The sequence below is a fragment of the Cucurbita pepo genome, chromosome 16 (assembly GCF_057944985.1).
Source record: "Cucurbita pepo subsp. pepo isolate OVF chromosome 16, ASM5794498v1, whole genome shotgun sequence".
Lineage (NCBI taxonomy): Eukaryota > Viridiplantae > Streptophyta > Magnoliopsida > Cucurbitales > Cucurbitaceae > Cucurbita > Cucurbita pepo.
In genome coordinates this window covers 10,649,431-10,673,281 of record NC_141813.1, presented here as the reverse complement: position 1 = coordinate 10,673,281, position 23,851 = coordinate 10,649,431, and the positions used below count along the sequence as shown (strand labels likewise).

Genomic DNA, 23,851 nt, shown 5'->3' with positions numbered 1-23,851 from the left:
CTACGGCCAAACGACGTATGCTCGAGCCTTTGGCCTCGGTTTTAAGACAAGGTTTTAGAAAGCGAGGGCAAAGAAAGATTTTCGAAAGAGAGATTTTTGAAAGAGACGTCATATAAGTATGCAAGAGAGAAATAACAACCGCTCACAATATATAACCTTGGGTAGGGAGAAGTTGACAAAATATATATATATATATATATATATATATATATATATATATATATATATATATATATATATTAGATTATGAATTTTGTCATAATTATTCCACATATAAACTTTTAGGTTGTGTGGGCCCACACGCAAGGCAAACATAGTGGCGTCCATCAAATCACGTGAGGGTCAAGATTGAAAAGTATCATGATGCACCATCGTCTTCGTACGCATCATCCAACACACTAAGAGTGTTCATTCAAGCTAAGTCGAGGCATACATAAGATTCAAAAGAACCGAGCGACGCGAGTGTTGAAGACAAGTATGAAAATGGTCGAATAGGGCCTTAAGTCATGACTTCATAAGTCGGGTTTTGATGTGAATTTCGACATACAACTTTAAAATTAAGTTCTTCTATATGAAAGATGAGAGCTCAATAAATTTAGTGTCAATCGGATACTCGACAGACTATGCACAAAGTCATATGTCCGCTTGTCAAAATAACGTGTAATCGAGATACGTTAGAAATCCAACAAAGACTGAATAAAGAATCATAAAATTAGAAGTGTATGATGACTAATTTATTTTCTTTTTTATCATTTAACTAATGAAAATGAATGGTTGACCAACAAACTAAATAAACAAAAACATTTTATTTCATCCTTAAAAAACAATCCAAAAGTCAAACAAGCAAAGTCGGATCATGCAAATTTAAGCCAATTTGTTAATTAAATACTCAATGATGATGAGTTGAGGATAACTTAGAAATGATGAAAGTCAACGAAAAGGTTGCATTTTGCAAGCTTGATCATCTATAAAAAGAAGAGCTTATTGGCAAAGCTGAAACAGAGAATCTGTGTGCTGTTTCAAAGATGGAGGGTGAGAAGAGGTTGATATCAACTAACTTCTGCAATGCTACCCATTTCGATGTTAAAGAAGAGTTTGATATCAATAACTCATGTGTTCATTGCTAATCTGCAGGCCAGAGGATGTTGTGACTGTTGATGTTGAAGTTGCCATAGATCTGTTGCAGAAGGGGCAGCTTTATTTGGATGTCAGGTTACATCTTTTGTTCTTCTGTTATAATAATCTTCTGTCAAAGCCAAGAAGAAGAGGTAATTGATGAATGATTTTGGGTGCAGGACTGTTGAAGAGTATAACAAGGCCCATGTTGAGAATGCACTCAATGTTCCTTACATGTTCTTGACCTCAGAAGGTAATTACCGGATATTATCCACTTTGGGCTTTTCCATTTTCGAGCGTACTCTAAGTTTCGAAAAACGCATCTTCTAGGGAAAGGTATGTTTTGCTCCCCTCGTTCTCCTCTCTGACCGATGTGGGATCTCACTATCCACCTCCCTTGAGGCCCAGTGTCCTTGTTGGCACACCCACCCAGTGTCTAGCTCTCCAATCGATGTGGGATCTCACTATCCACCCCCTTAGAGACCCAACGTCCTCATTGGCACACTGCCCGGTGTCTAGTTTTCCAATTGATGTGGGATCTCACTAACCACCCCTCTTAAGGGCCCAACGTCCTCGCTAGCACAATGCATGGTGTATGGCTATGATACCATTTGTAAAAGTCCAAGCCCACCGCTAGTAGATATATTCTTCTTTGGGCTTTCCTAAAAGGTCTTAAACGTGTCCCCTAGGGAGAGGTTTTCACACCATTCTTCCACCGATGTGAGATCTCACGAAAAGTCAGCTCAACTCTGCTGTCTTAGAATGTTTTGTATTGCTATGGATTGATCTATGTGCATTCTTTTCGCTTTTCTCCTTCACTCTTTTGGATTACTATTTCTCGAGCCTTATACGTTTGATCCTATAGAATCTGAACGTTTGCCAACGAACAGGTCGAGTAAAGAATCCTGACTTTCTAGCACAAGTTGCATCTATATTGAAGAAGGAAGACCATGTGGTAGTGGTAAGATGGAAAAACACATATTTCTAGCCACTTTTGCATCCCAATGCAGATTTAAGGAGTAGATCTGTGATGTCCCACGTTGGTTGGGGAGGAGAACAAATCACCACTTATAAGGGTGTCTAGCAGACGCGTTTTAAAGCCTTGAGGGGAAGCCCGAAAGGAAAAGCCCAAAGAGGACAATATCTGCTAGCGGTGGATATGGGTCGTTACAAGATCAATTGAACAAATTGCAAATTCTTTTCTGCAGGCTTGCAACAGTGGCGGTAGAGGACTTCGCGCTTGCGTCGATCTTCTTAACGCGGTGAGATTCAAGGTTGATAGAACTAAATTGTAAGGTTAACAAGCATCATTAAGTAACGAGATTTATTGGGAGATTTCAGGGGTATGAGCATGTGAAGAACATGGCAGGAGGCTACTCTGCTTGGGTTGACAGTGGATTTGCTGGGGACAAACCAGCTGAAGAGCTCAAAATAGCTTGTAAGTTCCGAGGTTGAGCACTTCCAAGGACAGAATCTTTGTTGTTTGTCTGTGTTTTTAGTTCCTGCAAGTTTCATTGTTTGTGCAAAAGAACATAGTTCCTAAGTTCCTGTTTCTTCTTCTTTCAGCATCAATTTAATACTAAAAGTTTTATGATAGCACTCAAGTGTTACACGGTGTGTGAGATCCCATATCGGTCCCACATTCCATATGGATGCTCTCATCGTCTCCATCTCATAGTAGGTTTCCACGACTTTTCTCTGGTTTTTAGGAGGTTCAGACCTACTCCTTTACCGTGCTCTAAGCTTTTGTGTAGGTCTCCAAGTTCCAATTGGTTCATCATGAGTCGTGTACTTATGTAGTCCCTAGTCCCCTTTTAAGATTGGTTTGCGACATCGGTCTTGACTAGCTCCTTCACACAAATAGAAGTGTTCACCCTAAACCACCTACCCATGTACTCCTTAATCTCTTCCAAGATCAGTTTATGGAGTCCTGACGTCGGCCTTGACCCGTTCCTACATTCAATAGGGGTTCTCATCTTGATGCATACCCATGTAGTCCCGAGTCCAACTAGGATTGGTTTACGGGTTCACCCATTTCTACACTCAATAGGAGATCTTGTGTTGAGCTAACTACTCGTGTAGTCCCTAGTCCTTCTTCAAAACTGGCTTAACGAGATAGCGATGTCAATCTTATCTCGACTCTACATTCAATAGTAACTCGACTAGTTTTGGGGTTCGAATCTGCTACTTTAATCGTATCTAGATGTTGTGGGGGTCTATTAGGTTCTTTGGGGTATCCAGACAGTTTAAACCTCCCCTTTCTCATTTTCACGACGTTCGAGGTTAGTTCCTCAAGTCAAACTAGGCTCTGGGCTTGACGTGTCTGTCTTCCTTAGCAATACGCAAGCCCAAAATTCTTGATTATCTTTCTACGTAACTCAAATCAACATAATTACTTCACGAAATTTGTAGTGTTTTAATCCAACTTTTCAGATATAGTGTTTTAATTACAAAAACATATAATCGAGTCCAAAATCGATAAAAGAAAATCAATACTCATAATTCTTGATGAGCGTTGCAACTCTTATCTCCAATCCAAATCGACTTCGACTTCCTTCACAGATTATGAACAAAATATTTTCTAAATCATCATACTAAAATTTCATGATCTAGCTCCTTAAAGAAATACCATATAGAAAACTCAATATCTTACCTTTGTGTTCTTGCACCGAATCTCAACGGTTTTAGACTATCCAATAGTCCATTTTACTCCTTCTAAGGCTTCTAAACACCTTCTACGAAGGATCTCGACTCGAATCAGACTCCTTGTGATCCGAATCAAAGTTGACTTTGATCATTTTTCTATACATTTTTATAATTATTTTGAGTCCCTAAAATATTTTTAAACATTTTTCTCTAAATAGAGTATTTTATTTAATTCCACCGTAAATATTTTCTAAGAGTAATGGACGCACATTTTGTTTTCGTCCAGTAGCAATGTGAACGTAATATAGATTCTCGGATGATAGTGAGTAATTAAATACTCCTTTGATAATGCATTATAAATAAAAATGTGTTGGGTAATTAACGACTCTAATATTCTCTCTAAAGACTATACCTACAAATCAACACGAAACATTTTAAAATGTTTTGTTATGACTAACATGTTTCCTATAAATTATCTAACTTATAATTACTCGAAATTAAATACACTTAATTTTAAAATTTTTATGATTGAAATATCGAAAAAAAATATTTATCAGTTCAGTCATGTATCAATAATTTACTCAAACAACATAAAAATAATAATTAATAAAAAAAAATAAAAGTGGGACAAAGCCAGGCTGTAAATTAAAGAAAAAAAAAAAAAACGTGACCGTACCTACCACGTGATTGTTACTTTGGCTGATGGCAATAAGCAACATCCATTTTGAACGTTTTTTTTTTTTTTTTTTTTTTAATTTTTAAAAATATAATAAAGCCTACTTCATCATTTTGCAATGATTTTCAAAATAACCAATGTCGCTTATCAAATCTCTGCCCGCTGCCCGTGCGCCATCTGACACCGGCTGCCCGATTACTTATAAATTACAATATGATTTTTTTTTCTATATTTAAAATTTAAAACTTATATTCATGTCCAATTTTTACGCTTTTAATTTAAAATTTCAAAGAAATTAAATAATAATGGATTATTTTGAACATACTTCTATTTTTTTTAATAATAATAAATACCACGAAACTAAAAATAATTACTCAAAATCATTATAAATTACACGTAAAATTTAGCTTGTGTTAATTGAAATTATTTTTATAATATACATATAAGACTAAAGTTGTAATATTTTACTATAATTTTAAATTAATTAAAATTTGCAAATTTTCATATACCAAACCTTTTGATGGTAAAAAAATAATAATAATTATGTCTTGTTTAAAAAAAAAAACTCTTAAAATAACATATAAAAAAGCTTTTTAAAATTAAAAAATATATATATATATTTTTTTTAATTTAGAAATATTAATGAAACTTTCAAAATTTAAAGAAGATAAAATATTTATTAATTTATTTTTACTATTTTTTTTAGTTTATTGTGTCCGGAAAGGACAGTGGGGCTGGTAGGCAGTACAAAACAGGCTGTAAAGATTTAATATATATATATATATATATATATATATATATATATCCGCACGTGTTAAATTGTGTGGAGTTCGTGCGATAAGCGACTCCAATTATTGTTCCCTTCCAAAATATCTCGTTGTCGGTTATCAAGACTGTGTGGTTTTCCTCCCTTCTATTCCCGTCAATACGGCGTCGTTTTACCCGTGAAAAAAACAATATTTTAATCGATATTTTTAAAAATAAAAACGACAAAGAAATGGCCGAAAAATAAATTAATCTATATTTCATTTCATTCTTTACCCATAAAATTTCAAAAAAATGATTTAAAAAATAAATTGTGGGCCCAGTCTCTATTATTTTAATTTTTAAATTATATATTCCACTTTGGAAATGTAATTTATATTCTCATTCTCAATCAACTTGTTTTTTTTTTACCCAATATATTACTAAAATGAGAAGAACCCATTAAAGTTTTAATCATAATAATGAAGACTTAATTGAGAAGAAAAATAGCATAAATTCTCCTTTAATTAATTGATTAATAAGACATAATTTTTTAAAATGTTTAGCCTCTAATATGGTTTAAAATGATCCATTTTAATATTTATATTTTCGATAAAAATTTAACTTATTAAAATATAAAAATTAAATCCTGACAAAGAAATTTAAAATTATAAGATTTTAATATTTATGACAAATTTATTTATGGGTAGTTTTAATATTCACCGACGGTGAATTAAAAAATAAAAAATATATTTAATTATTATTTTTGGAGATAAAAGAAAGTATTTCGAATCTGACTTTTCGATTGAAGGGTCAAATAAGGCTGAAAAGTTACGGGGTATGAAAAGACTAAACCACCCTTGATGGGTCCAATATCATAAACAAAAAAGTGCCTTAAATTAATATTAAAAAAATATCTAATAAACTGCCAAAATAATTAAAATAAATAAGTCTTCAAATGGCACATGACTCAACTTGTAATAAATTATAATTAATCTGAAAAATTGATTATTTTATTCTTTTTATTTCACTTTTATTGAAATTTTAATCTAACTTTATATTAAAAATTTACGAGTGGTCACTTTGAAAAATAGAACTAAAATAAATCAAATTTAAAATTACATACCTTAAATTAAACCAAAATAATATTTACTTTGCTTTTTTTTTTTAATTATTATTATTATTTCTCTTATGGAATTAAAGCTTTAATGAAAGTGAAAATGTCCCAATTATACCCCTGTCTATTTTCTAAGATATTTACACGTAATATTTTTTATCAAAAAAAAAAAAAAAAGAAAAAAAGAAAAAAGGGAAATGGTCTCTGATTGCGGCTGTCGGTTTCAAATATTCCAAATATTCCAAAATATTCCGTCACAATTCTCGTTTATTTGAAATCTAAAATTCATTAATTCTTTTTATTTGGTGTGGAAAATTAACGATAAAAATTAATTAATTAATTACTTAATTAATAGAAATAAAGGGAAATTACTTTATTAATCATTATCAAATTCGCTTTCTTTCTTTTCAAATATATCACATCAATTCAATAAATTTTATCTATTAAATTATATTTAAATCGACACATTTTTTATATTTATTTTAAATATAAAAATAAAATATTTCAAAATTAAAAAAAATATTCGAATATGTGCTCTGGATGCAAAAGTCCACTTAAACTGACGTAAATGATAGTTTTGAAATATTTATAAAAATTTAAAAATAATATTATAAGTTTTTATTAAAATTTTAGAAATATATATATATATATATATATATATATATATATATATATATTGAATTTAAAATATGAATTATTGGTTATTTTAGGTAAAATATAATTAGGATTATTTATTAGATCGGGGACCATATGCTGAGTTGGATTATGAGATGTTACACATACTGAACAGTCGACAACGCTGTCTTAAATGCTTGAAAATTAAAAAGAGAAAAAGAGAAAAAGAAAGAATTTATTAAAAAAAGTCAAATTTATTTTAATAATTTTTTAAAAAATTAATAGACGTCAAAATCAAATTTCTTTTTCCCTTTTTCTTTTCTGTTAAGGAATAATTTATTTATTTTTAATTTTATAATATACATAATACCATTTATTTTCAATTAATAAATATGAAAGGGTATAATAGAGAGATGAAAAATGTTTGGGCCCACACACAAGGGCATAATAGTAATTTCATCATATGAAGACCCGTTTTATAAAATCGGTCCGTCACGTTGGTTTAAATTTTCAAATCACCCCCCGATAAGATTAAGATCCCTCTCCTCCGCCGTTCAAACCGTTCTCTGAAAAATCTCATCTTTTCTTCAAGAAATTTGTTAATGGGGTCTTTGAAGCTGCCGCCTTCGACGACGGTGCTGAAATGGCTGGGATTTGTCTCCGCCGTGTGGGTTCAGGCCATTTCCGGCAACAATTACACCTTCTCCAACTACTCCGACGTCCTTAAGTCTCTGATGAATCTGACCCAGCTTCAGCTCAATAATCTCTCCGTCGCGAAAGACGTCGGTAAAGCCTTTGGCTTACTCGCCGGAATCGCCTGTGATCGTTTCCCCACGTGGGTCATCTTGCTCATTGGATCTCTGGAAGGCCTTCTTGGCTATGGCGCTCAGTGGCTCGTCGTTAGCCAGAGGATTTCTCCTCTTCCTTATTGGCAGGTCATTCTTCAACTTTACCTTCTGGGTCAAGATATCAAATCTTGAGATGTTCTTTGATTGTTAAAAATGGCGTTTTTTATTTTTATTTTTTTTTTTTGCCTCAGATGTGTATCTTCTTGTGTATGGGCGGAAACAGCACGACATGGATGAACACGGCGGTGTTGGTGACCTGTATCAGAAACTTCCGGAAGAATCGCGGCCCTGTTTCCGGCATACTTAAAGGCTACGTTGGTCTCAGTACCGCGATTTTCACCGATCTCTGTACTGCTCTGTTTTCCGACGACCCTTCTTCCTTCCTCGTCATGCTCTCTGTTGTCCCCTTCGCTGTCTGTCTCTTCGCCATGTTCTTCCTCCGCGAAATCCCACCTCCGACAACCGCCGCCAAAGCCGCCGCCGACACCCAGGAGGAATCCAACTTCTTCGCCGTGTTCAACGCTCTAGCCGTCATCGTCGCCGTCTATCTCTTGTGCTTCGATTTCATAAAAAACATCGGCACCGTCGTCTCCCAATTGTTCTCCGTCGGGTTACTAATTCTCCTCGGATCCCCTTTGATCATTCCGATTTACTCGTTTTTCAAGAACTGCCACTTAAATTCAGCCCAATCGGACTTGGAGATTCAAACAGAGGAGCCCCTGTTGAAGGAAGAAGCCACCGTTGCCGCTCCGGTAAAGGAGGAAATAACAGAGGAGGAGCAGAGACAGCCAGTGATCGGAGAAGAACACACGATTATTCAGGCGGTGAAAACCATTGATTTCTGGGTATTGTTCATATCGTTCCTATGTGGAGTTGGGACCGGATTGGCGGTGATGAACAATATGGGTCAGATCGGATTAGCTCTGGGCTACGCCGATGTCTCCATGTTCGTCTCTCTCATAAGCATTTGGGGCTTTTTCGGCCGGATCCTCTCCGGTACCCTCTCCGAGCATTTCCTCAAGTAAGTTTCCCCCAAAAGTTAACATCAATGAATTTAAACATGAATCAATATTAATAATCACACAATTTCAGGAAATTGGGCACACCAAGACCCTTATGGAATGCAGCATCTCAAATTCTAATGACAATTGGCTACATTTTGATGGCGATGGCAATGCCGGGGTCTCTCTACATCGGCTCAGTCGTAGTCGGGATCTGTTACGGTGTTCGTCTCTCAATCACCGTCCCCACAGCCTCGGAGCTCTTCGGGCTCAAATACTATGGTCTAATCTACAACATTTTGATCCTGAACCTCCCGATCGGGTCGTTCCTCTTCTCTGGGCTTCTCGCGGGATTCCTCTACGACATGGAGGCGACCCCGACGGAGGGCGGGGGGAACACGTGCATCGGCGGGCATTGCTATAGAATTGTGTTTGTTGTTATGGCGTTGGCCTGTGGGATTGGGTTGGTTTTGGACATTTGGTTGGCGTATAGGACCAAGGGGCTTTATTCTAAGCTGAAAGGGAACAAGAGATCAAAGAAGGGAAGCAGCAATCATAGCTCGTCGAGTTGAAGATGATTTAGAATTGGTGGATTGATGGGATTTTTTACCCAATGATATCTCCCAATTTATATATATATATATTAATATTTTAAAAATTAGTGGAATTAGGTATTTATTAATGTCGTGTAGTGAGTAATTAGAGTTGTATTATTATTAATTATGGATTTTATTAAATAAGAATCTTATTTTTAAAAAATGAATTTGTGTATTGGCTATCATAATAAGAAAATTAAAAAAATAATAATGATAATTATAAGTTTAAAGTTTAAATTTATCTTTACAAAGTTTTTATTTTATTTTATTTACTTTTTAATTATGATTATAAAAATGAATAATTCAATTTTTAATAATGTTAAATTTATTTTAAAAAATTTTAAAAATACTTTTATTATTAATATATAATAACTTTATAATTTTATTATAAAAATTAAGAATATTAATGTTATTTTTGAAAGGAATACAACTCTCCACCATCGTATGATATTGTCCACTTTGTGCATAAACTCTCATGGCTTTGCTTTGGACTTCTCGGCCTCATACAATGAAGAGAATATTCTTTGTTTATAAATCCATTATTATTCCCTAAATTAGCTGGACTTGCATCATCCAACACTAATAATAAATTTATTTTTAAATTTTTAAAAAAATTTTAAGAATATTTTTAAAGTTCTTTCAAAAGTTTAAAGATATTAAGGAATTTTTTAAAGTTTTAAGAATATATTTTTTTTTGTTGAGAAGTTTAAGAATATTTTTGAAACAAAATATTAATTATTTCCGACCAAAACTAATATTTTTGAAATTTTTTAAAATTTAAAGATATTTTAATTAATTTGACCTTACAAATATTACTAACCTCAAACGAGATGAATATTAAATTTGGGTGAAAAGTCACTCGAAAAGCTTAGAAACAAACCTGTCTTGAGACATTTAGCGCACAAAGTCAAGAATTAGAAGCTTGTGTTTGAGTACCTTTGAAGCAGAAACAAAAGATAAAACAACTAGCAAGGAGAGTGTAACCGCCCAAGCCCAAGTCCACGACTAATAGATATTGTCCCATTTAGCGTGCTACGTACTGTCATCAGCCTCATGATTTTAAAATGTGTTTGTTAAGAAGAGATTTCCACACGCTTATAAGGAATGATTCGTTCTCCTCTCCAACCAATATAAAATCTCATCGAGAGATATATTATACTTAAAATATTACACTCAAGTTATGGTCCATATGAATGAATGAGTGAGTGGGAAGGGCATTTAGGAAGTGGATGAATTGTTTGCTTGGAATAATGGTTCATTCAGCTTGATCATGTGAGCCACACTCAAGAAGGCCACTCAACCCCACTTTGGAAGTTGGAAAGGAATGGGCAATTGAGGTATTATTATTCCCTTGTCTCCCTACGTGTTTGATTTTCTCGATCACGTTAATTATTTACGACTAAATCATAAAGGTAAGATCCTACATCAATTAGAGAGAGGAACGAGTGTCAACGAGGGTACTGGCTGGGTTCCAAAGAGGAGTGCATTGTGAGATCTCACATCGATTGGAGAAAGAAATGAAACATTCTTCATAAGGGTGTGGAGTCCTCTCCCTAACAGACGCGTTTTAAAAAAAGGAAGCCCGAAAGGGCCAAAGAGAATAATATCCGCTAGTGGTGGACTTGGACTATTACACTAAAACCCTAGGGCTACTATGCCCAACTGTTGTGTTTGTCGAGCTTTTGTATGGACTTCTCATCACATCAGGTTAATTTACAAATTTGAAATCGAAGAGCTAGCTTGTTTGGTATCGTTTCTTTTTGCTCGTTTTTTAGTGTTTAATCCAGAATTCCTTCCTCAAATACTCTCAGACAACTTTCACCTCTCCATGATCGCTATTGACAACCACCCACTAGCAACCACTCCCGTCCGTTGCAAGCAACAAATTGTCATTAAAGCCCACTCAACCGACCATCGATGAACAATCATACTATTTATATTTGGGAGTCAGTCATATTATCTTAAATACAAATTTAAGGTTATTAAATCAAAAAGTTGTGCTTAAAAACACTTTCGAAAAATATAGAACGTTTAAGCTCTAAATCGACAAAAAACCGTGTTTAAACGGAAACACAATCGAAACAAACCCTAAATCACTTCAAACATAGTAAGAGTGAGACAAAACATTTTTATAATTTCCAAGAACAATTAAATTAGATGTTTGATGACAAAACAACAAGGCAAAAAAATTCTGTCTTTATATGGGAAGAGTCACATGAAATGGTGTCGAGAGAGCTTGTGAACAGATTTTCACTGTTCCTCTTGTGATTTCTTCTTTCCCTCTCTTTAAAAAAACCCTTCAAAGTTCCCTTTTTTTACCTTACACCATGAGAAAACTCCATTCCTTCTCTGCTTTTCTGGGTTTCATCTTCTTGCTTCACCTTGTTCTTGCTGTTCTTGTTGATTCATACGGTCCCTTCTCTCTCAAATCTCAAATCTCTTTGATTTTCTGTTGTTTTCTTGGGAAAATCTTGTGTTTTTCTTCTTATCTTTTTGTGGGGTTGTTTTGTTTGTTGCAGATGGGCCTTTATACGATTACACAGCTTACACTGAGGTAATATTATGCTCTGTTCTATCAGTTTCGAACTTTTTTGCTCTGTTCCTGAAATGGGAAGCTGAAAAGGAGCTATCTTTTTCAAATGGGGTTCTTTGATAGTGTAAATTACGTCCAGAGAAGCCACTTTACAATGGAGGAATCCTTAGAAATCGACCCTCCATTCTCCAAAACACTGGGAGCTCTTCAGCTGCTGCCTATTCCCCTGCATTCCTCTTGGGTAATCTCACGGACCATACCTTTTATTCCTTTTCAAGTAAGCTTCCTGTTCTTCGTGTTCTTCGTGTTCTTCGTTTGAGCTGGAAGATCAGAATCCAGCTAACTCAGAGCCACTTGGATGATAGGTTGGGTGAAGGTAGGAGGAGCGGTTTCAAGTGTTGTGAGGGCAAGCCTCAGGACTGAGAATGATACTCACAATTGCATAGGCACTGTTTTGGCTAAGCGTGGCTGTTGGTCTTTTCTCAAAGGTGGATTCTTTCTGAACTCGCCTTCGAATTTCTCTATTCTGTTCTTTCAGGTATGAACAGAAAATGATTGTGAATGAAGGTATTCGATTTAGTTCAATTGGGTGTTCATTGAATTCTTTGTTCTTTTGACAGGTTTTTGATGATGGAGATGCTAATATAGCCATTGATAGCGCTTCTTTACAGCCGTTTACTGAAGAAGAGTGGAGGGTTAATCAAGAACTCAAGATCAATACTGTAAGTTTGAAAATGAGTTGATCAATCCAAAATGACATTGTGTGAGATTGCACGTTGGTTGGAGAGAGGAAGGAAGCATTCCTTGTACGGGTGTGGAAACTTCTCCCTAGCATTCACGTTTTAAAATTGTGAGGCTGACGGCGATACGTAACATACCAGAGTGAACAATATTTGTTAGCGGTAGACTTGGACTGTTACAAATGGTATCAAAGTCAGACACTGAACGGTGTGCCAACATGGATGTTGCGCTCCCAAGGAAGGTGGATTGTGAGATCCCATATCGGTTGGAGAGGGGAACGAAGTATTCCATATAAGGGTGTAGCAACCTTTCCCTAGCATAAGCGTTTTAAAACCATGAGTTGACGGCGATACGTAACGAGCCAAGGCAGATAATATCTATTAGTAGTGGGCTTGGGTTGTTACAAATGGTATCAAAGTTAGACACTGGGCGGTGTGCTAGCAAGGACGCTAGGTCCCCAAGGAGATGGATTGTGAGATCCTACATCGATTGGAGAGGGGAATGAAGCTTTCCTTATACGGGTGTGAAAACTTCTCCCTAGTAGACGTGTTTTTAAAACCGTGAGGCTGACAGTGATACATATCGAGTCAAACTAGCTTTCCTTATACGGGTGTGAAAATCTCTCCCTAGCAGACGCGTTTTTAAAACCATAAGGATGACGGCGATACGTAACGAGTTAAATTGGACAATATCTGTTAGCGGTGAGCTTGGGCTGTTACAAATGATATCAAAGCCAGACACCGAGCGGTGTGCTAGCAAAGACGCTAACCCCCAAGAAGGTGGATTATGAGATCCTACATCGATTGAAGAGGGGGACGAAACATTCCTTATAAAAGTGTGGAAACCTCTTCCTAGCAGACACGTTTTAAAACCGTGAAACTGACGGCTATATGTAACGGACAAAAGTGGATAATATTTGTTAGCGGTAGGCTTGGGCTGCTACAAATAGTATTAGAGCCAAACACCGGGCATTGTGACAGCGAAAACATTAGGCCCCCAAGGAGGTGGATTGTGAGATCCCACATTAGTTGGAGAGGGGAAGAAAGTATTCCTTATACGGGTGTGTTGAAACCTCTCCCTAGCACTCACGTTTTAAAACCGTGAGGCTAATGGCAATACGTAATGGGCCAAAGTGAACAATATCGGTTACGTTAGCTTTTTGGTTTGATATTTGACTAATCGATACGAACAGGTGAGGAAACGAGCTGTGACAGTTCATGTCTCTGATAAACAAGGAGGGAGGTTAGAAGGAGCAGTAATTCATGTAAAACAAATCTCCAAAGACTTCCCATTTGGCTCTGCCATTGCAAAAACCATCATAGGAAACTTACCTTATCAGGTAAATCATCTCAAAAAAGCAGTCAAAATTCCAGTTTTTAATCTATTTCACAACTCAACATCTCATTTTTACTGCCAGGATTGGTTCGTGAAGAGATTCAACGCAGCCGTTTTCGAAAACGAACTAAAATGGTATGCAACAGAGCCAGAACCAGGGGCTCTAAACTACACAACAGCTGATACAATGTTAGAATTCATCCGAGCCAACCAGATAACTGCTAGAGGCCACAACATCTTCTGGGAGGATCCAAAGTACACGCCGCCGTGGGTTCGAAACCTCACCGGAGCGGCCCTACAATCGGCGGTCGATTTGCGGATAAAGGGGTTGTTGAGTAGATACAGAGATGAGTTCATACACTGGGATGTGAGCAATGAAATGCTGCATTTTGATTTCTATGAGAAGGGTCTTGGTGGTAATGCAACATTGCATTTCTACAAGACAGCACATGAGATTGATCCATTGGCTACACTGTTTATGAATGAGTTCAATGTGGTGGAGACTTGCAGTGATGTGAAATCTACTGCTGATTCTTATATTGATAGGCTTAAGGAACTCAAAAGAAATGGGGTTTCAATGGATGGGATTGGTTTGGAGGGTCACTTCACTGTCCCTAACCCACCTCTAATTAGAGCCATCTTGGACAAATTGGCCACTCTTAACCTTCCTGTTTGGCTCACTGAGGTTGATATCAGCAAAGCTTTGGATCAAGAAACACAGGTAATTTAACACTTCTGTTGCACCAAAGTTCATTCTATATATTAGTGTAAATTTTCATAGGGATGGCATAATTTTAGTTTTAGAGCTCGAACACACCACTAGCCGATATTGTCCTCTTTAGGCTTTCCCTTCTGGGGCTTTGTTTTAAAATGCGTCTACTATGGAGAGAGTCTAGCCCTACTCTGCCAGTGCCTTGAACCGTCTAGTGACTGGCTTTGATACCATTTGTAACAACTCAAACACACTGTTAGCAGATATTGTCTATTTTGGCTCGCTATGTATTGCTGTCAGCCTCACGGTTTTAAAACTTGTCTGCTAAGGAGAAGTTTCCACACCCTTATAAGGAATGTTTCGTTCCTCCTCTCCAACCAATGTGGAATCTTATATTTACGCTTGATTTTGAATATCAACCTTTAAACCTTGTTATATACCAAGGTTAATTGTTGGTTTGAATCTCGACTTTCAATCATTTTGTTTTATTGTGATGTCCCATATTGGTTGGGGAGGAGAACAAACCACCACTTATATAAGGGTGTGAAAACCTTCCCCTAGTAGACACGTTTTAAAGCCTTAAGGGGAAGCCCGAAAGGGAAAGCCCAAAGAGGATAATATCTGCTAGCGGTCGATTTGGGTCGTTACATTTATGCTTCAAATCGTTTTGATAACTCCAACTTTTACGGGTGTGGAAGCCTCTAACTAACAAGCGTGTACTAAAACCTTAAGGGGAAGTATAAAAGGGAAAGCTCAAATAAGACAAGATCTGCTAGCGGTGGGTTTGGGTTGCTACAAATGGTATTAGAGCCAGTCACTAGGTGGTGTGCTAATGAGCACACTGGCCCCCAAGAGGGGTGGATTGTGAGATCCTACATTGGTGGAAGAGTGAATGAAACATTCAAAGGTGTAGAAATCTCTCCCTAAGACGTGTTTTAAAATCTTGAGAGAAAGCCAAGAAGGGAAAGGTTAAAGAGAACAATCTATGCTAGCGATGGACTTGGGCTCTTACAAGACATAAGCTATACCAAAATTTTGGGTGCTTAATACACGATTAGCATGTCCTCGAGAATCATGAACTTTCAAGGACCCTCGAGATACATAATGGAAGAGTGTTTATCATCGAAACTAAAAACCAACGAGACGAATGAAATGTGCCTCTTTCTTTTCATCTGACATGAAATTCTCTCTTTGTAGGCTTCTTATTTGGAGGCTGTGTTAAGAGAAGGCTTCACACACCCAGCCGTGGGTGGCATTGTGCTATGGACGGCGCTGCATCCAAACGGCTGCTACCAAATGTGCTTGACAGACAGCAACTTTCAAAACCTCCCAGCCGGCAACGTCGTCGACAAGCTCCTAAAAGAATGGCGAACCGAAGATATCGAAGCTAAGACCGACGACCATGGCTCCTTCAGCTTCTATGGCTTTTTGGGTGAATATGAAGTTAGTGTTAAGTATGAAAATAGAACTGTTACTTCAACTTTCCCTGTCTCAGTTGGTGATGAAACCAAACACTTCAGCATTCAGTTGTAGTAAGATTCGATCATCAACTTGAGTGATCTGTGTAATCTCCACTGGAACTTAAACAAATCTTCATATTCCACTATACCAAAATGATAATATAAGTAAAGGGGCTTTGAAAAGTTGCATCTTTTTTCAATTTTTTATGAACTGACAGACAAAAAGCCAAGGCTGTGTGACCTGTGACTTGCATTACAGGCCAAGCGATCCTTCTCTGATACAAAAAAAACCAGCCCTTCTTGTCCACTTGTTCACATCACAAGCAATGTGTTCATTTATACAATAATGGAACGGAACAAACTGGTCGCGATAGCTCGTAACGGTCTAAATTCACTGATAACAGATATTGTCCTATTTGGGTTTTTCCTTTGAAGGGCTTCATTTCAAGAATTTGAAACGTGTCTGTTAGGGAGAGGTTTCCACACCCTTGTAAGGAATGCTTTGTTCTCCTCTCCAACCGATGTGGAATCTCACAATGCACTCTCTTGGGGACCAGCGTCCTCGCTGGCACACCGTCCAGTGACTGGCTCTTAAACCATTTGTAACAGACCAAAGCCACTGGTAGCAAATATGGTTCTATTTGGACTTGTCCTTTAAGGGTTTCCCCTCGAGATTTTAAAACACGTATGCTAAGAAGAGGTTTCCACACTCATGTAAGAAATGTTTTTTTCTCCTCTCCAACTGATGTAAGATATCACAATCTACCCCCTTGGGAGCCAACGTCCTCGCTGACACACCACCCAATGACTGGCTTTGATACTATTTGTAACAGCTCAAACTCAGCGGTAACAGATATTGTCTTCTTTGGACTTTTCCCATTAAGAGTTTCCCCTCAAAATTTTAAAATGTGTATGCTATGGAGAGATTTCCACACCCTCACGAGGAATGATTCGTTCTCCTCTCCAACCTATGAGGAATCTCACAATCCACCCCCTAGGGAACTAGCAGACTCACTGACACACCGTTCGATGACTGGCTCTGATACCATTTGTAACAGCTCAAACTCACCACTAACAAATATTGTCCTCTTTGGGCTTTCCCTTTAACGGCTTACCATCAAGGTTTTAAAAACGCGTCTATTAGAGAGAAGTTTCCACACCTTTATAAGGAATGTTTCGTTCCTATCTCCATATGAGAATTCACATGGCTTTAAGAACATAACCGAACTAAAACACTTCCAAACTAAATAGAAAATGAATCATTCAAGAAGATGGCATTTTACAAGCTGGGGGGGTCGAGATCCTTTCCTTCTCAATGTTCCTTACTTCAAAAGCTAAAGCCAAACATAGGGGGGAAATTGGAGAGGGCTACAAGAATACATAAGACAAGATAACAATAAACGTTACAACAAACAGTATAATGGATGGAGGAGACACAGTTTTAGCTGCGTCTCCCATAGCCAAACCAGCCAACCATGACCCATCTGCTAGCATAGCTTCCCCAGATCCCGACGCCGACGCCGACCCTGACCCCGACCCCAACTCCGATCCTGAACTCGCACCTCTCCCTAACATATCCGTTCCAGAGGATCCCGAATACCCCATCCCATACTCCGACCCCGACCCCGACTCAAACCCGGATTCAGATCCATACTCTTGAGATGCATCAGGTGTTGTTGGAGTAGGAAAACTTGATGATTTTTGGCTGCACCAAGTCATAGAATGATTGACCCACATGTTAATCTTTCAGTATAATATAATATTAGTTCATCATGTTCTTTGTTGACAGCAGCAAATGCTCCACAACCACTGGACAATTATTCTATATTCATCACTTAAAGAGAATCTTTGGCAGTATAGCACTGGCATTTTCAGCTAACTAAGCTTATTATAATCACAACCCCATATGCCTAAACCAAATTCCTTCAATCATTTCGATCAATAACTATCTGACCTAAAATATTTCATACTGAACTGTAAAAAAATGGTTAAAACATGAACAGAAAATGGATTATACCTTGGAGATGAAGGGCAAAATGTAATGGTGTAATCGGCGCCGGTACAAGTGAATGTGCTCGTAGCATCGTCGTAGGCGTAGCTATACGACCTCGGACAAGCAGATTTGAACATTTCCGAGTACACCGACGGCTTACAAGAGTTCGGTGAACCGTACGCGCCGCTACAACAATACTCCGCAGTCCCAAACGCCTCACACGCGCTCTTACACGCGTCTCCTTCCCCAACTCTCAGCTCCGGCGGACATTGACGGTTCAGATCCGTGGAGCAACCCGTCGAAGCACACTGACCGGACCCGCCGGTTCCTTCAACGATCATGGGGAGATTATATCCATCAACGAGACTAACATCGTAAAAGTCCTGCCCGCCAGTACCGAGAGTGAACTCAGCGAGAGTAGCCGGCGGGGCAGCTCCAGCGCCATTGCACTCGACTTGACCGGAACCGCAGTCGCCGGTTACGCAGGATCCAGAACCGGATCCGTCGAAGTTACAGGCAGTTCGGCCCCAGAAACGACCGGACCAACCAGTAGGAGCGAGAAAGGAGCGGGAAGTGTCCTTGGGGAGTTCGAAACCGGTGGTGCCGAGAGTAGGATTGCCGGCATTGGCGAGAATCCCCGGCCAAACGGTGAAATCGCACCGGTTAACGAAGGTGAATGTGGCGGCTCTGCAAATGGCGAGTAAATGGAGAGATGCGAAAATGAAAGCGGTTAAACGGCGGAACGAGAAAGCCATGCTAACGGAGCGGAGGTTATGGCGGTAGAGATTCTGTCAGAAATGTCTGCAACAACCAGAGAGAGAGGAGAGAGAAAGAAGAGAGAGAAAGGAGAATGAAAAAAAGAAGGAAGAAGAAGAAGAAGGGTAATAACAATGGCGGAGGCGCTGTGTTAAGCCTTTTTCTCTTTTTTTTTTTTTTTTTTTTTTTTTTTCTCAATCATTTTTAGTCTCACTTTCCAATTTTTACTTTTTAAGATTTAATAATTTAATTTCAATAAAATTTAACAATTTATTTAATTAAAAATAAAATTTTCAAAACAATTGTTTTTATATTCAATTTTTGTACATTTTTTTAAATATAATTTTTTTTGACAAATTAATTATAGTATTAAAAAAAATAATCATAACATTAGCAATATAACACTATATTCCTTAAAAGAATTTAGTTATAGAATATTAAAAATAAGATTAAGCATGATTAAAAGGTTTTTATTTGTCAAAAAGAGTAAAATTAAAATATTTGAAATTATACTTTTCCTAATGGGAATGGAATTATCATTTATTATGGTGGGCCTAAATAAACACTATTTCTCCACTAATTTCAATTTAAAATATTTTAATTATTTCTCCTTTTATATTATAAATAATTAGTCTACAATATTTACTAATAAAATATTAATTAAGATTAATCATGCCAAAATAAGATTTTTTTAAAATTATTAAAATTAAAAATACAAATTTTATCTCTAGAATTTGAATTTAATCTTAATTTAGATTTTATAGTTATATTTTTTAATATTATAAGTGAAAAAAAATCATTAAAAATTATAATTATTGGATTTTTATGTGATGTAATAAAAATCTCCACATGTGAAAATAAAAAAAATTAAAGAATTTGAGCGAAAGTGATTAAATTTCCATAATTGTTAGCATGCAAGAGCAGAGTTATCGGGTGCAAGTGAGGTGTATAGTAGAGTTTAAGAAGATGCAATCGTAGTCAGCCACGTGTACTGCCAGAAAAGAGATGGGCCCACAAAAGCCTTTTACGTGTCACATCCAAACCCACCGAAAACCAGAAGGTGCTGATGCTGCTATGGTGGGGAAGAGTCCAACGTGGAGACAAAATGAAAGCAGGGTCCCAATAATCAAGGGTGTTGAAAGTGACACGTTGGATGATGCTGACCGTTGATGGACTCCGATATGAATTTGTGGGCCATTGGTTGTTGAAGCGTAATTAGGGCAAAAGCATTGGATTCCTCCTGCTACAGTCTCTTCTTTTTATGCATTGAACTGGAAAATTTTGACCCATAATATCTATTTTTTCTTTTCTTTTTATTTTTATTTATTCATTTTAAAACTCAATAAATAAAAAGTTTATTTGTAATTAAAATTATAATAAATGTATTTATAAACTTAATTTTATAAATAAAAAATTAAATATTTTGTTGACTCGAATCTTGAATTTTTCTATTGATTTTTTTACGAGTAATTAGTAAAGCAATATATTTTGGTGTTCGATTCATATCTCATAAATATATATTTAATAATGATTGAAAAGTAAAGTAAATTTATCGGAATGGTTGGTTTTTTTCATTATTGTAAATCTCGACTTTATCCTCCTTTCTTTATTTACCTTTTGCGCCTAAAAATAACACCTTTTTAACGCTCATTTAACTCTCCTCTCGTGTCTTAAGTATATGCATCTCTTTCGAGGTCTCCATAGAAAAAGAAAGGAAAAAACAGTTGAGGTAATATTGTCCTTGTTCTTTTAATTTTGTCGGGTTACATATATGTTTGGATAATTCAAAATATCACGCGTTTCTCTCTGGTTAGATTCTCATACGATACATATGTGAGAGAATTTAAAAACTATACCCTAAATTTATATCAAAGTATTTGAAACAACTATTAATAGATATTGTCCGTCTTGACCTGTTACATATCATTGTCAGTTTCATGGTTTAAAACGCGTCTAGTAGGGAAAAGTTTCCACACCCTTATAAAAAATGTTACGTTTCACTCTCCAATTGATGTGGGATCTCATACTATACTTTCTATGAGGATAGTTTGACATGTAGGTTACACCCAAGTTGACTTATGATCCAATCGGGTTAGAACCCTAGCCTAGACTTGATATTAAATGGTTCAAATTGTTCGACTCGACATTCAAAAAACTCTGAACTTCCTGTAGGTCTCTATTTTGTAGGTAGCCTCGTGTCGTAATATTCGACGTGTCCTCTAGAAAAAAGATATTATTTCATCTAATTTAACTAATATTAAAATTAAAGTAAGTAAGTAAACGACAAAAGGATGTGGTTGGTTGTTTTGAAAGGGGAATTAATATCCAATTCTACATGTCGTTTTTCCTGTTTCCACGGGGCCGAAAAAAGAGAGAATCCAACCACGTGAAGCTCACATAATCGATATTGTTTTTTAGTGTCGGTTTTTACTCCATAATTCCATCAAAATAAAAATAAAAATAAAAATAATTAATCTGAATTCTTCCAAAATAATAATATCATATCAACTTCAACTGTGTATAAACAAAAAAGCTTTCCATCTTTTGAGTATGCTGTCGCCGATACGCCCGTCTCGAACTCCCCTCTCCGTCCCTCGACACCTCATTTCGAGACTATAATCCTGAAACTTACACGGAAGGCTGATGTCAGTAACAGAAGGTTTTGTTGATTTATAGGCATTAGTATTGAGTTAAACCTGCCGATCGAACGCTAATCGATCTTCGGCTTCTCAAGTACATCATGGTCTTGTTCACGAGTGGTAGCGCTACCCCGTCTTTCCTTGCACTCAACACTTTCTGACTGCAATTCAGATTTCACGGATAACCAAGGTTAGACACGTTTGCATAGACAATTCGAACTCATATAAACTTTTATGATCTAATTAACTCGACCCATAATCCCAAAATTGATTGAATATCGAGCTAAAATATAAGATTGGCTCGAAGATTACGAGGCGACTAGCATTACGAACCGACCCGAGATCTAATTCCAAAACAGATCTAAAGTTCGTGTGAAAGGTAAAAATCACTTAAAAACATGGTTAAATGATTCATATGACCAATTACAAAGCAGCTCTAAAAATGTTCATTCAATCAATAAATTTGGAACAGATGGACAGGTCAATGGTACAGATAGGATCCACGTGGCAGACAATAATTGGGAGATAAATGGCCTATCAAATGAGGGGTAATTTAGTAAATTTACCTGGTGTAAGGTAGTGGACAAAATATGATAAGGTAGTCGGCGGATGCGCACGTGAAAGTGCTGGTTTTGTCATCATACGCGTAGCTATAAGAGCGTGGGCAAGCATGTTTGAAGAACTCCGAATATACAGAAGGACGACACGTGTCAGGGGTAGAGAAGGCCTCACTGCAACAAAATTGCGGAGCATTAAAAGCCTCACACGCGCTTCTACAAGCCACGCTACTTCCACCGCGACTACCACCACGCGCTACTCGTAGCTCCGATGGACACGCGCCGTTCAAATCCACCAAACAGCCGGTAGCAGCGCAACCGCCTCTGGTTCCACCTTTGGCCACAACCAGCATCGGAAGATTATAACCGTCGACCAAGCTGACGTCGTAAAAATCAAGCCCATCGGCGCCGTTGAGAGTGAACTCCGCCAAGGTAGCCGGTGGTTTAGCACCGCCGCCGTCGCACTCCACTTTACCCGATCCACAATCGGCGGTGAGACAAGAGAACTTCCCATCTGAATCTAACCCACAAAGGGTCCGAGCCCATAACCGACCCGACCAAGATTTCGGGACCGGAACGATCTTGGATTTGCCGCTGCGGAGGGCGAAGCCGGTGGTCGGAAGCTGGGGGGTGTTGGCGCCTGATAATAGACCCGGCCAAATCGTGGTCCGACACTTGTTGATTAGCTTAAAAGACGTCGATTGAACATCTAGAGAAACAGGAAAATGAAGAACACGGGGTGAATTTATAGATCAAAAACACAAAAAGTTGAGATTAAGAAACGGATTCGGAAGAACAAGGAACAAAAGAGGAGAATTTAGGGCGGCGATTTTGTTTACCTGGGAGAAGAAGAAGAAGAAGAGTGAAAAGAGTGGCGAGGAGGAGTGAGCGATCCATTGGAAGATTGAAGGAAAAGCGATAAGATTGGGGTTTTGATGGGATTGGAAGAACTTTACCTTCCTTGTTGAGAGAGAAATACACAGCACTTCGCATATGCTCTGTTTTTGCTTTCTCTCTTTTTCCCGCTTTCTTTATTTAATTCTAATTCTATCCATCTTACGATCCAACTTTCAATTTTGTGTATAATAGCTTTAATAACAAAACTTTAATATTTGGAGTAGGTACGAGGAAAAAACGGTGAAATTGATTGAGAATCGGGTCGATTTGAGTTAGAACCTGGTCAATTTGGTAGACTCGATTTCAGTCCCTTTTGGGTTTTCCATGAACCATACTGATTATAGTGTTATGGTCGAAATATTTTTCAAAATGTGTTAGTAGTCCAATTGGCTTTGAAATCACCTTACTGTGATTTAGAGTGTGAGCTTGATTAGCTTTGTGTGATAGTTTAATTCGATCCTTCCTTTTCTCTCTAATAGTTTGGGTAGTTTGGCTCTCGAACGTGCTTAGGATTGTTGGGAGAGCCCTTTATGAGGTTGATGTCACTAGTGTGGATTGTGAGATCCCGATCGTAGAGACAATCCTTATAAAGGTAAGGTGTGTGAGGAGAAGATCATGGGTCTATAAGTAAGAAATATCATGAACCCTTTATGAGATTGATGTCACTAGTGTGGATTGTGAAATCCCGCATCGATGGTAGAGACAATCCTTATAAGGGTGTGGATACCTCTCCATGACATGTTTTGAAAACCGTACGACAATAGTTGAGAGTGTTTGACGACGAACTAGACTCTCCACAATGGTATGATAAGCTCTCATGGTTTTGCTCTGGGCTTCCCCAAAAGACTAATGGAGTTAGTATTACTCAG

At 37.3% G+C, this 23,851-nt stretch overlaps 5 protein-coding genes across 7 annotated transcripts; 3 read left to right on the top strand and 2 right to left on the bottom strand.

The window, feature by feature from the left end:
- The first annotated feature begins 984 nt into the window (after positions 1-984).
- LOC111777512 (Rhodanese/Cell cycle control phosphatase superfamily protein) lies at positions 985-2,732 on the top strand. Its single transcript, XM_023657157.2, has 6 exons — positions 985-1,042; positions 1,135-1,212; positions 1,296-1,369; positions 2,007-2,077; positions 2,325-2,378; positions 2,458-2,732. Exons 1-6 carry the CDS (start codon positions 1,026-1,028, stop codon positions 2,569-2,571), a joined length of 408 nt encoding a protein of 135 aa, XP_023512925.2. The 5' UTR covers positions 985-1,025; the 3' UTR covers positions 2,572-2,732.
- Positions 2,733-7,399: 4,667 nt separating this feature from the next.
- Positions 7,400-9,406, top strand: LOC111777503 (protein NUCLEAR FUSION DEFECTIVE 4). Of its 2 annotated transcripts, XM_023657145.2 has the most exons (3): positions 7,411-7,849; positions 7,954-8,783; positions 8,855-9,406. In XM_023657145.2, the coding sequence occupies exons 1-3, from the start codon at positions 7,517-7,519 to the stop codon at positions 9,333-9,335; spliced, it is 1,644 nt and encodes a 547-aa protein (XP_023512913.2). In that variant the 5' UTR covers positions 7,411-7,516; the 3' UTR covers positions 9,336-9,406. The 2 variants fall into 2 exon arrangements, with proteins under 2 accessions (XP_086974491.1, XP_023512913.2); XM_087118365.1 differs by lacking the exon at positions 8,855-9,406 and having other exon boundaries at positions 7,400-7,849; positions 7,954-8,787.
- A 2,178-nt stretch (positions 9,407-11,584) lies between these two features.
- On the top strand, positions 11,585-16,252 carry LOC111777502 (Glycosyl hydrolase family 10 protein). Its single transcript, XM_023657144.2, has 8 exons — positions 11,585-11,771; positions 11,879-11,913; positions 12,016-12,169; positions 12,258-12,430; positions 12,513-12,614; positions 13,826-13,972; positions 14,051-14,689; positions 15,878-16,252. The coding sequence occupies exons 1-8, from the start codon at positions 11,687-11,689 to the stop codon at positions 16,211-16,213; spliced, it is 1,671 nt and encodes a 556-aa protein (XP_023512912.2). The 5' UTR covers positions 11,585-11,686; the 3' UTR covers positions 16,214-16,252.
- A 1,132-nt stretch (positions 16,253-17,384) lies between these two features.
- On the bottom strand, positions 17,385-19,030 carry LOC111777507 (Pathogenesis-related thaumatin superfamily protein). Its single transcript, XM_023657149.2, has 2 exons — positions 18,158-19,030; positions 17,385-17,845 (listed from the first exon to the last, which is right to left on the bottom strand). Exons 1-2 carry the CDS (start codon positions 18,886-18,888, stop codon positions 17,509-17,511), a joined length of 1,068 nt encoding a protein of 355 aa, XP_023512917.2. The 5' UTR covers positions 18,889-19,030; the 3' UTR covers positions 17,385-17,508.
- A 2,307-nt stretch (positions 19,031-21,337) lies between these two features.
- LOC111777508 (Pathogenesis-related thaumatin superfamily protein) lies at positions 21,338-23,109 on the bottom strand. 2 transcript variants are annotated; one of them, XM_023657153.2, is made up of 4 exons: positions 22,925-23,109; positions 22,095-22,794; positions 21,586-21,689; positions 21,338-21,510 (listed from the first exon to the last, which is right to left on the bottom strand). In XM_023657153.2, exons 1-4 carry the CDS (start codon positions 23,076-23,078, stop codon positions 21,503-21,505), a joined length of 966 nt encoding a protein of 321 aa, XP_023512921.2. In that variant the 5' UTR covers positions 23,079-23,109; the 3' UTR covers positions 21,338-21,502. The 2 variants fall into 2 exon arrangements, with proteins under 2 accessions (XP_023512921.2, XP_023512919.2); XM_023657151.2 differs by having other exon boundaries at positions 21,338-21,689.
- Positions 23,110-23,851: the final 742 nt, after the last annotated feature.